The following is a 13,935-nucleotide window of genomic DNA, read 5'->3' on the forward strand; positions in this document are numbered from 1 at the left end:
AGCGATCACGTCAGAGGCGTCTTGCATCGGACGCTGCACCTAGAAATCGCGCTGTGAGCGGAAAGCGGAGCCGCGTCGCCTAAACACGAGAGTTCGAGTGACGCACGCTGGAAGTTGGAAGGGCAGAGAGCGAGAAAACTTATTGGACGCAAGGGTAGTGGGGCATCCTCGCACCGGTCCTCGCAAGGGGCCGAAGGGGAGAAGCGGACGAGTGGCGCGCCACGTGTGGGGCAGCGCCGCACATTGCGAGTAGGGGGTCTTCTGTGTTTGCCGCAAGATGGCTCTGCGTGTGCGCAGGGCGGAGAAGAAATGTAGTGGAAACGTACTTCGCTACTCGTGTAACTGCGACTTCTGAAATTTACAGGCTCATAATCACCGATATACACCGCAGTATAGCTTTCTACGGCACGTTTCTAAGGCAACACCGCATTCACTAGAGGCGCTTTTGTACCGCTTTGAAGCAGCGAACTCGTGGCTATTCTTAAGCGTAATTCAGTCGAGTTACATCCATGGCTTCAATATACTGGTTAATGAAGTAAAAGTCTTAGCTTATGCAGATGATTTAGCGTTCTTCTCCAGGGATAAGTCCAGTGTTGAAAAGGTAGTTTTAACAATAGAGGAATTTGGCAGCGTATCAGGAGCACGAATGAACTCCGCAAAAAGCTTAGGCTTATGGTTTGGCTCATGGTGCTATACACCAGAACAGTTTGCAGGCGTTAATTGGACCGGTGTCCCACCAAAGTATGTCGACGTGCCGCTAGACGCATATAAATTAAGCGCACACTATTGGAAAGAAGAAGTTTCGGCCCTGCAAAGTTACGCTCAGACATTCGTTCCACACCGACTTTCTATTTTTGGGAAAGCCGAGGCCTGCAATAAGTTCTGGCAACAAAAATTTACTATGTATTGCAAGTTATACATTGTGGCAGGCTCTACATCCAACGCTTTCACCGAATCTTTGCAACCTTCGTATGGTCTTCAACTTTTGAGCCCATGAGGCGAGACAATATTTTCAGGCCCGTTAGTGAAGGTGGGCTGGGTTTAGTACATCTTTATGTGCGGCAAATAGTGTCTAGTTTCTTCTTTTTTCGCGATACATCGTATCCTATACTTCGGTCATTCATGCAAGTCACACTTGTTAATGCGTTACCCGACTTAATCGTTTCTTCGAATTTTTCTTCGCGTTTATGCTTGTGGGGGTTCATGCAAGAAGTTTACTTGGCGGTTCGTTTCCTGACAGTTTGGTTTTCAGCCTAATACTTGTACTCTGTGTCGCGTAAAACGTTATACAAAGATCTATTCTCCATGCTTTTTCCGCCTCCATTTTACCGATCACTATACATTCTATGGCCAGGTCACGATGTTCTAAGGCGAGTTCGTAAAATTTATATATCCCCTTGCTACAAAACATTCTTTTATAAACTTCATAGTGCAACCATACCGGTTAAAACATGGCTACAGAAAAAGGGTATCTTTGTCTCTTCTGTTAACTGTCGCCTTTGTGACGTGCCAGAGACGATTGAACATTGTTTTATTAGCTGCACCGACGCCATACTATTTTGGGATGTCCTCCAACGGACTTTAAAAAAAGACTTTGCCATCAACGCTCATACTGTGCGATACCTGCTGCCGACCGCTGATAATAGTGCACCTTTCGATATGTTTTTTTTTTCTCATCGGAATGCACAGTTTGTGGAAAACGCGAATGATGGACCGAAACGCCGAAACGGTTGTACCTACAAGGGTGAATTTCAACCAAATGACCCTACACCTAAAGCAGGTTTATGATGGACTTGATACCCAGCCGGACTGGTACCCCATATAGGTGAGGTGCCTATCCTTACCACCCTTCTAAAGTGAAACCACATTTCTACCCACAGTATGAACGATGCCTTTTCTCTGAGTGAAAAAAAAGAACTAGTGGCTGAGTGGTAGCACCTCCGTCTCACACTCCGGAGAGCCTGGTTCGATTCCCACCCAGCCCATCTTGCAAGTTGTTTTTTTATTCATGAAGTGCCTCCCTGGATTTTTCGCTCACAGCCAACGCCGCCGACACCGACGACACCGGCTTTTCTGCGACACGAGCTCCTTAACGCTGTCGCGTTAAAAAGCATTTCTAAGGCTATGTGCGCGGTATTTACCATAGAATATGACTGCATATTTAGTTGCTTGGTGTCCTTGCTCAAATACCTGCAAAACCAATTGTCAAGACGCTCATATTCTTCTTGCGCACCACTTTACATGAAGAAATATTCTAGCGATATTGTTTTAGCGCAGTGCTGACAAAAAAAATATGTAGTTTGTTTTTGGGATGGCAAGCTCTTATCGAAATCATGGTAGAGTGTTCGCGAAATCAAATAGCCTATAAATTGCTTCACCTTCGAGTGTTTTTCTACTCTTCAGTTTTCAAGTAGCGGTATGTTCTGGTACAGAAGTACCGGCACTATTTTTATTTCACCATGGTAAAAAAAAAGAAAAATAGCCGTGAAATTTTTGTTTACCATATTGCGCATGTAATTATTATTGCGAACATCTAGTCAAACCATGTTCTTTTCTTCTTGCAGGCACGAGCTGCTAGAAGAGTACAACAGGGGTGACAGGATACCCATCGAGGTACAATGTGCGTAGGTCATCATACTTATTATGCATGCAAACGCGTACACAAATTGAATTTAGCGTAAATTTAGAATACGACTCAAGAAATACATGCGGTAAAGTTTTATCTATTGTTATAACAATATACGGGCACTTCAAGTGAATTTTCTCCGTCGTCGTCGCTGTCGCAGCCGCCGTGGGGCTCCGCATATATTAACTATATGTATACTTTATGCTCATTCGAGCCGCATATGAGGGTTATATTCAATCGTTACACTATTCAAGAATGCTCAATCATTAAATATGCTCAAACCAAGTCCTCCGAATGTGGAGAATGGCAGCCCACAAATAATTGTCACGTTACATGACATTCATAGCGCTTGCCTTCTAGCGTAAATCTTCTCAGAATATTAATTACTAACAGTGAAGAGCAATATCAGCACTCAAAGCTTGATATTGATGTAATTCTACTGGCACAAATGTTTGCGTGCAGTGCAGTGGAGCCTGTGCTATGTTATTGCTGGCCCTACACGGCGGATTGTAGCGTTTCAAGGTGCCATAAATATTTAGCGAACCCCGCGTATGTCAATACTCATTACCGCACACCAAAGCACAGAATCGTAGACCTGCCACGTGAGCACGATATTGGCAATATTCTTGGAAAACCGGAAGTGGAAGTGAGAAGTAATGACGTCATTATTGACGTCGAACTTGAGAAGTAGGCATGATATTTAACTAGCCAACTAATGTAAAACAGTTGCCCCCAACTTCAGTTCGTGCGTTGCGTTGGCCTAAAAGTTAACCTAAAGAAGACCAACGCCAAGGTGCGAGTGTCATCAAGAGGCACCTAAGTCAGATTAGGGTCGCCTACCTTTTTTTGTTTGTTTGTTTGTTTCTACAGTAGCGGCAACAGTTATTCGTCTTTCATTGTCATTTTCCCACTTTATCCTATGATTTCAAGAAAATGTAGGGCAGATCCAAGTTTTCGGGTGAATAGCTTTATTTTGGCTCTTTCGACCGTTTACGTGGTCCGTGGTTTTTGTTCAGACGTAGGACTGTCACCGCCGTCTCCCGCAACGAAAATAGGGTGCGTTTGCGGCCAAAGGCCAGCTGTTAAAGCTCTTTGAAATGCACGTGCTTTCACCTATAATATCGCTATACACATGTGCTCGTTAACGGCGTTGTTCTCTGCGGAATTACGGCATAAAACAACAAACGCCACTGAAATACTTTCACTGCAAAAGTATACGCCTAAAGCTCATGGTGCGCTTAACATAACGAGCAGCTTTCTAAAAACGTTCGGTTATTCGCTTACATTATGAGTCATCTTCGATGGCTTCCGCACAATATTTTTTTTCCTGTAGGACAAGCAGGATAACCAAAGCGCGCCAATAAGTGTTAGACGAAGTAAGGTCCTTGTTTCTATGGGACGCGTAAATTGTAGTAAACATTCGCTTACTAATCATATCCGAAAGTATCACGCGCGCACAGAAGCACTTGAACAGATATCGCTAGATGACCGCGAACACTCGCTGTCTCAATGCTGGCACGATGAAGAATGTGGGCTGCGCAAAGCAAACGCTTCGTGCTGTCGTTAGCGTCACCGCGTCTCTGAAACGGGTCACGCGGCCTCCAACACTAGGCGCGCGAAAATACAGCGCGCACGATTCCAGCAGCCATCTCAGCTTGGCCTAATATTGCTTTTTTTTTTTATTGCGATAAAGACTTGCCCTTAGAGCATAATGCTTGGTGCGTATATGTGTTTATATATGTGCTGTGAGGCTTGTGTTGTGTATGAATTCAAGCAGTGTTTTGTGGAATCTGTTGTCATGTATCCAGCGGTCATAGCTGGTTGTCACACTGTAGCGGAGGCCGGCTTGCAGTAGGAGACGCGAGCGTTCCCATATTAAACCAGCACATGTCCATATTAGGTGGTATATATCTACTTCTATCACAGGAACGGAGCAGTATGGACACGTAGAACCCAGTGATAAATGCGACCAGTTCCACCTTGAGACAACGGCCGGTGTAAGGGCCACCCCGGCCTGAAGCCTCCTAAGCACAACTTCCTCCGCCCTAGTAAGGTGAAGGGGGAGGGAGCAGACACACGGTGGGATAGCAGCGCGTGTGTCCTGCCGGAAAAATATTTTACGGGCTCGGAGCGAGTTAAGGGGTTGATGTGGGAGGGGAATAGGCGGAAGATCAGGATTAGGAGGGCAGTGTGCCTGCTGGTCAGCAGCAATGTTGTGAGGATTCGCTGAATGGCCTTGAATCCAGTGTACCTTGACGCAAGTAGCTGTGTTTTACTATTCATAGTGTGTATTGTCTCGCAGATTTACATCGCCTTATCAACCTTCTTGAGTTCCTGGATTAGCGGCCCTAAGATTGCACCACGCCTTACAGCGTGGGTTGTAGCCATCGTTGATTACAACCAAGGTGCAATGTGAGAGCCATGTATACGCTCAGCGCCGCTGACAGCCATGCGCCGCAAGACTTGTACACGCCGCAGTAAAATGTAACCGTGTACAATTGCAATTATATTTTCAAAAATGTCGTTTGGTACACTGACCAGCTGCTGGGTCAGGAAAATAATTGAACAATAGGCCGTTTTATCGGAGCGTTGCTTATGCTGCGCTACGCTCAGACTTCACGCGCACGGATGACGGCATGAACTGAGTTGACTGCGCTTATTTAGCAAGCGCGAGCTATAGCCTCCACCACCTTAACATAGGCTTCCTGTATTCAGACCCGCGCCCCGTTCAACTCCCACCACACATCGACAGCGCGTTAGAAATAAAACCCCTTCCAAAGAGTACGCACCCCATCTATTATGTGCTCTCTCTCTCTCTCTCTCTCTCTCTCTCTCTCTATTTCTCCAAACTTTCTCTCAGTTAGGCCACACATTAAACATTGGGTATGTGACACTGGGCGCATTTTTCACTAATCCTGTTGTTTCTGTCCTCACATCAACATCAGACATCGCTTTCATCTTCTGGATATCACTACGTCGACGTCTCACAGTGTTATCCACCTTATTTGGAGTTAGCATTCTTGCGCAGCTTCGAAGCGGTGCAGTACACACGTTGCGTGATATTGAAGTTGTGAATTTCGTGCTCCATAAACATACACATTGCCGGTCATTGCTAGCCTTCGGATGAAAATAAACGCAATTTTACGCACAGCATTTTGTTGTATAACAATTAATTTATAACGTCGATGAAGCTTCGGTACATATAGATTCCCACATGCGCGAATGTATCTGCATAGTTTTTTTTTTTTTACTTTAATTTTGCTTGTTTTTTTTTCACAGCGTTTTCTACTTCTCTTTCGCATCGTTCATTATCAAGTGTGTTAGCCTTTCTATGCTTGCCCAACGAGGAAAACCGTCCGTATGTCCCTCCGTCCGTCCGTCATGTAAGACGATCGCCTTCAAGATACGGCCCGCAACAGCCAACGAATTCGTTTTTCGTGCTGCCTCTCTCTTCAACGGGAACTAAGCGGCGAGAACACAGAGCACACGAAGCTATCAGCAGTCGGCACTCTCTGTCCCCATCACACATCGCTTTGAAGATACGGCCCGCGCAGCCGCCGCCGGAGTACGGTAGATCACGTTTCATAATGTTTCTACGAGGATGAATAAGGTGCGAAAAGACATAACGAATTATAATGATCGGAGGGTCTTCAGAGCACCTGGTGCCGCTGCCTGCAGTAGTTTGCTTCCGTTATCAAATCATGTGCGCTGTCCGCAGCTGTTCGTGTCGCCGAAGCGCTTCCGTGTACACGGGTTCGATCTATTTTCATAACATTTATTATGACACTGTACTGCGTGGAGGTGAGAAAGTGGCACAATGCTTACGCATATTTAGATACAGACCGAATGGGGCAGCGACAGTGCACACCGTCTTCGGGATCGGTCTGCATTCTCTCGCAGTTTCTTTATTGTAGATAAATTTAAAAAGAAACTTTGCGACATTGCACCGCCTGAAGAATCGGTCCAGGTAGTAACGTCACGGGTCGTAAAAAACAGGCTGCAGTGTTTCTTCGTAATAAAAACAAAATTGTGAGCATGCCGTCGCAGTGACATTATTGGCGTCACCTTCATCTTGCTTCTGACATCACACACAAGCTCACCTCGCAAGCACAATTGCTTGTGACGAGATTTTTTTCTTCAATGCAGCAACTAGCCAAACAAGTTAGCCTCTTTTCTGTCTTTTTGTATGTTTCCTGTGTGCGTCCTTTTATTTGGATGGTTTTTTTCTTGCTTAACACAATTGCTTGCTTTACAAAATCTCGTTGCTCCTTGAGATAATTCTTTGAAGAACCCTTGGTAGGCAGATGCCTGGAAAATGCTTCGGACAACATGGATTTCCGCCATCTATAGAATCGGCAGACATTTTATTTTTGTTTTCTTACAGACAAGGCTACCTCGAACACATTCTGCACTTTATCGCCAAGTGCAGCCGTCGTCAGACAAAAACTTCCATCTGAAGACATTACCAGTACTCTGGAAGCAACGTCAAGTGTGTAAGTATCAGACCTTACACACTATATTGACTTCAAAGAGAAAAATTAACAATTTTATAGCAGAAAGCAAAGAAGATGACATAATTCTTCAGTGCACAAATTATTATTTATGGACACTATTATTCGTTGTCAAGTGGGCAGCCGTAACACTTGTTGCACTATTATGAAATAAATGTTTTGAGGTTGCGAAAAATTCATATTCTAAGAATATATGTATGTTCTCAATTTGCCACATGCACCTACGCGTATGGCTAAATTTTTTGAAGCTTGCTAGAAAGAGTTTATAGAAAATTTTGTGCTACTGTTATTTTCGAATGATAATGAATTAAACATCGCGTGCGGTTCAGGAGGAAAGAATCCATCTTGCCCACGCGGATGAGCATTCCGAAGAAAACGTTCATTTCTTTCTTGGTAGAGTTCAGTTAAACTCTGGTCACAAATGGCTATTGCACTAGCCCTGCTGGATAGCTCACGGGATGTCATCTATAGTGATTCAAGATCTGCAGTCAGAGCATTTGAAAAAGGCACCATTTCCAAACAGGCCCTCAGACTTATTGGGGGCAAGGCAATCACGCACCACTTCATTTATTGGTTTCCCGCACACCAGGGTCAGATAAAGGGTGCTCCTCCCAACCTCAACGAGTCGGCTCACGGGGCTGCGCGTGAACTTGCCCACCGCGCTACCCTCGATCCATCGGAAGCCGACTTCCCAGAGAACAGGGACACGCCCTCCTCCTACAACGAAATTACTAAACACTACTATCTCAGCCGTAGAACCTACTTTGTTCCTCATCCGCGCCTCAATAGAGCTCAAGCATTAACGCTCCGTCTACTACAAACGAATACCTATCCCAATCCGTCGCTTTTACATAAAATCTATCCGGATATTTACACCAATGCTACCTGCCACGATTGTGGAGAAATAGCCACGTTAGACCACATGCTCTGGCGGTGTGCCCGGTCACACTCTATCATCGCTAACAGCTCTGCCAGATGGGAGGCGGTTCTCCGCAGCCCTCTTCTGGCTGACCAACTCTGGGCTGTCCAGCAGGCCCACGATGCGGCCGAGAGGCTCGGCCTTCCGGTTCCCACGTGGGAGCGGCCCGCTTCGTGAAGACTCACGACCTGCAGGACTTGATTAAAGTTTTACCATACCATACCATACCTGGAGCACGGATATATGTGTCCATGTTGTTAGGTCCTCCAACGCATCATGCGAACAATACTGCTGAAACTACTGAAACGGTCCAGCTAGAGTAGATCCACCGCGTGGCTCGCAGAAGCAATCCGTGTTCTTCGGGTTGAAAGCCCTTGTAGTCATTTTCCGGTTTCTTCATCGGAGGCGGCTCGTTATTTTCGCCGTAACTGCGATCTTTAGCAATGCATGCTGGATCGGCTAATCCTACGAGCTCACCCATCACTGTTGTGACCTGAAAAGGTATAAAAATTTAACAGCCGTAGCAAGTGAAACTTACAACTCACGATCAAGCAGGATAATGACCTGGCGGTTAGTCGTCGGATTGTTCAGCCTTCGATACACCTTCATACAATATGAACTCAAGTAGGGCGCCAACTTAAAAATTCGGAAGTTTCGAGCAGTGTTTCCATGCGTTTCAGTGCCTGCAACGACAAAAATTACGTCTACTTTAATAGTATACATGTGCGGGTATCTGCGAAGACAAAAAATATTACAAACCAATGGCTCGCGCCTGTACCTTAACACTTAATGAACAAAGCGTGGCAATGACACAGCATGCTATTTTATTTTTCGTTACAAGAGAGCTAACATGTGAGCCGACTTCTTGGCACACCGTAGAACGCGTACTCGCCCATCTTATTTTTTTTTATTTAGCAAAGTGCTTCCTGCTGTATACACCAGATGGCAGCTACAGATCAATTGGTCGGGAAGTACGATGTCGGAGAAAGAGGTTGAAAGACGTGGTTTTGTCGGAGGCGCTTAAAAAAAATCGTTAAAGGCCGCGACCACAAACAAAGATGTCGCGTCGCAGAGGCATAGCACAATTAAGCACGTTACATGTGGACGTAGAGAAATTAGAACATAAAAACACTGTTGACCATTTAATCGCACTTATTTGGTTTCAAAAACTACAGCGATTTGCTAATTATTTTTTCTGCGATAAGAACATTCAACACATTCCATGCTCAAGTGGTCGTAGTGTAATTCTAAGTTACGAATGTTTTTCGCCAATAGGTTAGGCTGCTGCACCTTCAGCCGTCGAGGATTTGATCAGGTTCAACTGAGGAACATGGAGGAACAATTAAAGTAAGTAATACGTGCTCTCCGTGTTGCACAATTTATGTGTGTTGTAGAGGTGAGCGAATATATATTTTTTTCTTCGGATTTGTATCATATATTATGTACCGAAAAGCTAATCCAATATAAAAAATTCAACGCAAACACGTTTTCTTATTCTTTTAGGGCCGGAATATTTATTTCGGTATAATTAGGTGCCACACGTATACTGACTAGTAAAGATCGCTACCATGCAGGGACAAAGGATCGGCTTACGCACGAGACCATTAGTTTTCATGGAAGGGACCTTGAGCAGGTTTGTCAGTCTGACAAACGAGCCTGGAGTACACAGTCTTGCCCTCAAAGTAATACGGCAGTAATACGGTGCATGCGCGCGTGAATACAGCTGAAATGCGAAAGCAAACGCAGCGCTCCGGCACAGCGCACTCCCAGCCAGGGTGCCCGTCACACGCACAAAATCCTCTTCGCCAAGCGTATTTCGCCACACAGCACGACCACTCATCCAATGCGCAATCCGCTACGCCGCGAGAAATGAGGCGGGGCTTACGCCACGTACGGCCGTCGGGTCCTGTGTAAGAGGAGACGCGGGAGGAACGCCGCTTGGGACAGTTACTACTGGCATTGGGAGAGGACGTCTCCACTGGCAGCGACTCTCGCCTACTGGCGGCATGATAACAGGACAGTTAACTTCCCCCATCTCCTCCAGTAATGAACCGATCTGAAAAATTATTTCGATAGAACCCTATCAAAGATGGCGCTTTGCAGCTTTAGTGCAAAGCGAAATTTGAAATGGCGTCTGGTGAGTGGTGCTTGAAGAAACTGCAATAGTCTCTCAACATCATTACAGACTAGTTGCGAACAAGCTATCCAAGAATGAGTGGATCCTGTATAACCAGCTCTCCAAAGACGCAGGTAAATTGTTTTGAAAAAAAATCACAAGTGAAAAAAGAACTGATACACTTGTATGCCGTCGGCACATGCAAAAGGCTCGTTTGCAAGGAAAAGAGTAATTGTTGTAGCGTAAAAGATAGCAACGATACATGACTACACAGCGAAAAACAATAACTGACCGACTACAAGGAAAAATTACGGGTTGTCTCGTACACTTCAGCCATGGCATGTAAAATAAACCTTCCATCATCCATTTTGATCCTGCAGTGCTTCGAAAACGTTTGTCGCTGTTTTACTTCTGATCATTTGCGATACTGTGTCTAACGCATGGAGAACAGCAAGCCAATTTTAATCATCTGTTGCAAAATATTCGGTTAGCTTTTCATATTCGAAAGTACGAAATACTTCCTGTTAATCATACGAATACGCATAGTTAGTGTGTATTAGTCGATTTGTATTTCGAATATTCGCTCACCCTCATGCTTTGGATTTTTTTTTCCTTTCGGAAACTATGCAAGATCTTCGATGTGATTTTCAAATATGTCCAGCGTATTGTTGCGTTCTTTTGTATTTACAATGATGTTCTGCCGCGCCACAAGTACAGCTCTATAGCAACATAAATTATTCCTGTCACAACGCCGGTAAGAATAAACTTCATCAAGCGTTTATCAGGTGCGCGGTATGTTGTGGCTTTAGGACGTAAAGCTCTTTGTTTGGTTAATTTTAACTTTGGAAGGAAACTTGTATTTACATGAAAACGACTTGTTTATGCTGGTGTTTAAATGCATCAAACAGATGCCGTGGACAAGATGTTCTTAACTTTGTGGGCATTATCAAGGGATCCGTCTCGTTCCTGAGTCGGAAATACTACAACGCGGATCAACTTACGGGACAGATTTTAGAAATGTGAGATTTAGTACTGCCACAACTAGCGTTGTCCCTCAGCCTATAGATTTCCTCAGAGTGGCTCACGGGGACCACATTCTTCGAAACAATAGTATCGGACCGCTAACAATGAATCTCCAAATGATGCGACTGGCAAGTAAGCATTTGGAATGGGGAAATAGATCACTTACTGGAATATTGTTTTCTCTCCGTCTCTAGGTTAATACGATCAGTTTATCTTCTACTCTCCCATTCTCTTCTTAGCCGACTTTATAACCTCCTCAATTTCGTCTCTTTATTCGCTCGCTTCTGCTGCTCAATCTTCACACATCCAAAGTATCGGAAAGTAAAGAAAGGAACAAACGAATGCGCTAGATGGAGGTTTTTATCGGACGGTGCTAATATGGCAAAAAGTAAATGTTCTCGCGGGAAACGAGAATTTGTCGCAGTCCTATATAGCAAGATTGTCCACAAGTGAAAAAAAGACATTGATCTATCTTTATAGCCTAAAATGTCCATTGTTACAACATTGGAATGAGAGCATTGAGATTCTTTTGCACTGCTGCTGCTTCTTTCAGAATTGTACTCTCTATATGGTTGCTTCATACAAAGGAGTAATAAACGAGAAGAAAGGGGGTTAACTGAGAGGCCCGATTTTTATTAGTGATATAAGAAGCCAACAAACACTGACACCAGGTACAACATAGGGGAAATTACTTGTGTTTAAGAAATGAAATTAAGAAACGATAAATAAATGGAAATGAAAGTGAATGAAAAAACAACTTGCCGCAGGTGGGGAACGATGCCACAACCTTCGCATATCGCGTGCGATGCTCTGCTCAATTGGTAGAGCATCGCACGCAATATGCGAAGGTTGTGGGATCGTTCCCCACCTGCGGCAAGTGTTCACTGAAAACCAGTGCACATTTTCTCGCATATTTATTTTAAAAACAATCCCATAAATCTATGTTATTCCCTGTGTATTCTCTATGTCTTCCGCGTGAGAAACATTCCCCATAATGGCAGATTGCGCTCCTAATAGAGACACAGTCTGGAAGAAGTGTAGTGCGTCCCAAAAACCCGTCTAGTTTATACAAAACGAAGTCACGCTACGCTGCTTAAAGTGGCCAGGCAGCAACAGAACAAACGAGGCTGGTGCTTGATGGCCGACTTCGAATCGGCTGAAGAAACTCATAGCCACCTAGGTAACACTAATGATGGTGAGGGGTTAGTTGTTATTGTTATTGTTGAGGATACGATAGGCGGTTTGATCATTTTTATCAGTTAGGCAAACAGCATCAACTATTATGGATACGCCCAGAGTTGTGGACGGTCAGTTAGGCTGCCTTAGAGGGGCTAATTAGTTCACGTTAGTTCACGCAGCAGCCAGCTTTTTTCAACTGATATCGAAGTCTCACTTCCACCATCGTTGCCCATTCTCAATTTAGCACTACTAATGTAAATGATCGCCAACACGCCAAGCAGATACCACACAGAAAGGCATTACGTCGTGTCTCCTCGTTCAAAGCCCTCCTATGGGGTGGACGGTGAGAAGGGACCACCGACATGTCTACTGAATAAAGCATTTCTACAAATGAAAAGACGATGGATCGCTACCTCTATTTATTAAAAGTGATTTTTCTCTCCGCACAACCGATCGGCTCAGCTATCGTTCCTTCTAATCAGGAGCTTCTCTCACAAAAATAATGTTTCTGTTGTGTACATAAGACGTCAGCAATTTTTTTAAGATGCCTAAGGTGTTGAATTTAAGAGAGCAACAAAATTTCCGGCCCTTGTCCAGTTTTAAGCCTTACAGTGTGCAAAATATTTGAATGATCATCTGGACACCTTTTTTAAAAGCTGGTCTTTACTAACTTGATTTGAAATCAGGAAAGTTAGGTTTGAGGCACTTTATCTGTTCTACAGGATAGAGAACTAATCTCATATGACAAACTGCTGAGACCACAACGCGACATAATGTGCATGATCAGTTTAAATATCGCCAACTTTATTTTGCACCTTCGAAGACCATGTCGACTACTAGTGTTCAGTTTTCAGATAAAAGAGCAAAAAAATAAAATAATGTAACGTGTCACTTATTCAATATACCTTTTATAAAAGCAAAAATATGCCGATATCATGGCTCTGAAAAAATACAATGTTGCCTCTCCTGGCTACATTTATTATATAACTTTCGATAACAAAACTTTTTTAATCAATTCACTTTGCCATTAAGCTTTGAGACAGACGCACTGTCTACATTCGTTTACAAGGTTCACCAGTTCATCTTTCATGACTAGGGTAATTTCGATGTTGCGAACAGATAGTTAAAATTAAAGGAGAGCCGTGCACACTTGTGATAAATACAAATAATGTGCTGCTCAAATTTGTACTCGCTCCGTCATGCAGAAGCGAGCATCACATCTCTATAAAGGGGGAACATCTCTATGTATAAAGGGGGAAAATCTCTCTATAAAAGAAGAAAGAGGAACCAGTATGGATTTCCCTTGTAGCAATTGCTACGAACGGGTAGATGTCTGATTTTCCGTCCTTTATTCATTAGTTCTCTCCACCTTGCGCGTTTCCGCAGAACTACTACGTCAAATCACATCTCCATATAGACGACTGTTCTAGGGATTTCTATTCCTTATAATGTGCTGCTCAAATTTGTACTGTCTCCTGAATGGAGAAGTGACTATTGTATGTAAGCAGACGACTGTTACAGGGCTTTCTGTTCTTTTTTCTATTTCAGAAAATGCACAGAA

General features: G+C 44.0%; 1 protein-coding gene across 1 annotated transcript in view; it reads left to right on the forward strand.

Annotated features, from left to right (window-relative positions):
- The window catches only part of LOC140213476 (uncharacterized), a 70,574-nt gene extending 67,946 nt beyond the window's left edge, over positions 1–2,628 (forward strand). The window contains exon 6 of the mRNA XM_072284725.1: positions 2,565–2,628. Coding sequence (XP_072140826.1) covers positions 2,565–2,628 — 64 coding nt within the window. The remainder of the gene's footprint in view (positions 1–2,564) is intronic.
- The last annotated feature ends 11,307 nt before the right edge of the window (positions 2,629–13,935 follow it).

This window comes from Dermacentor andersoni, chromosome 10 (genome assembly GCF_023375885.2).
Source record: "Dermacentor andersoni chromosome 10, qqDerAnde1_hic_scaffold, whole genome shotgun sequence".
NCBI lineage: Eukaryota > Metazoa > Arthropoda > Arachnida > Ixodida > Ixodidae > Dermacentor > Dermacentor andersoni.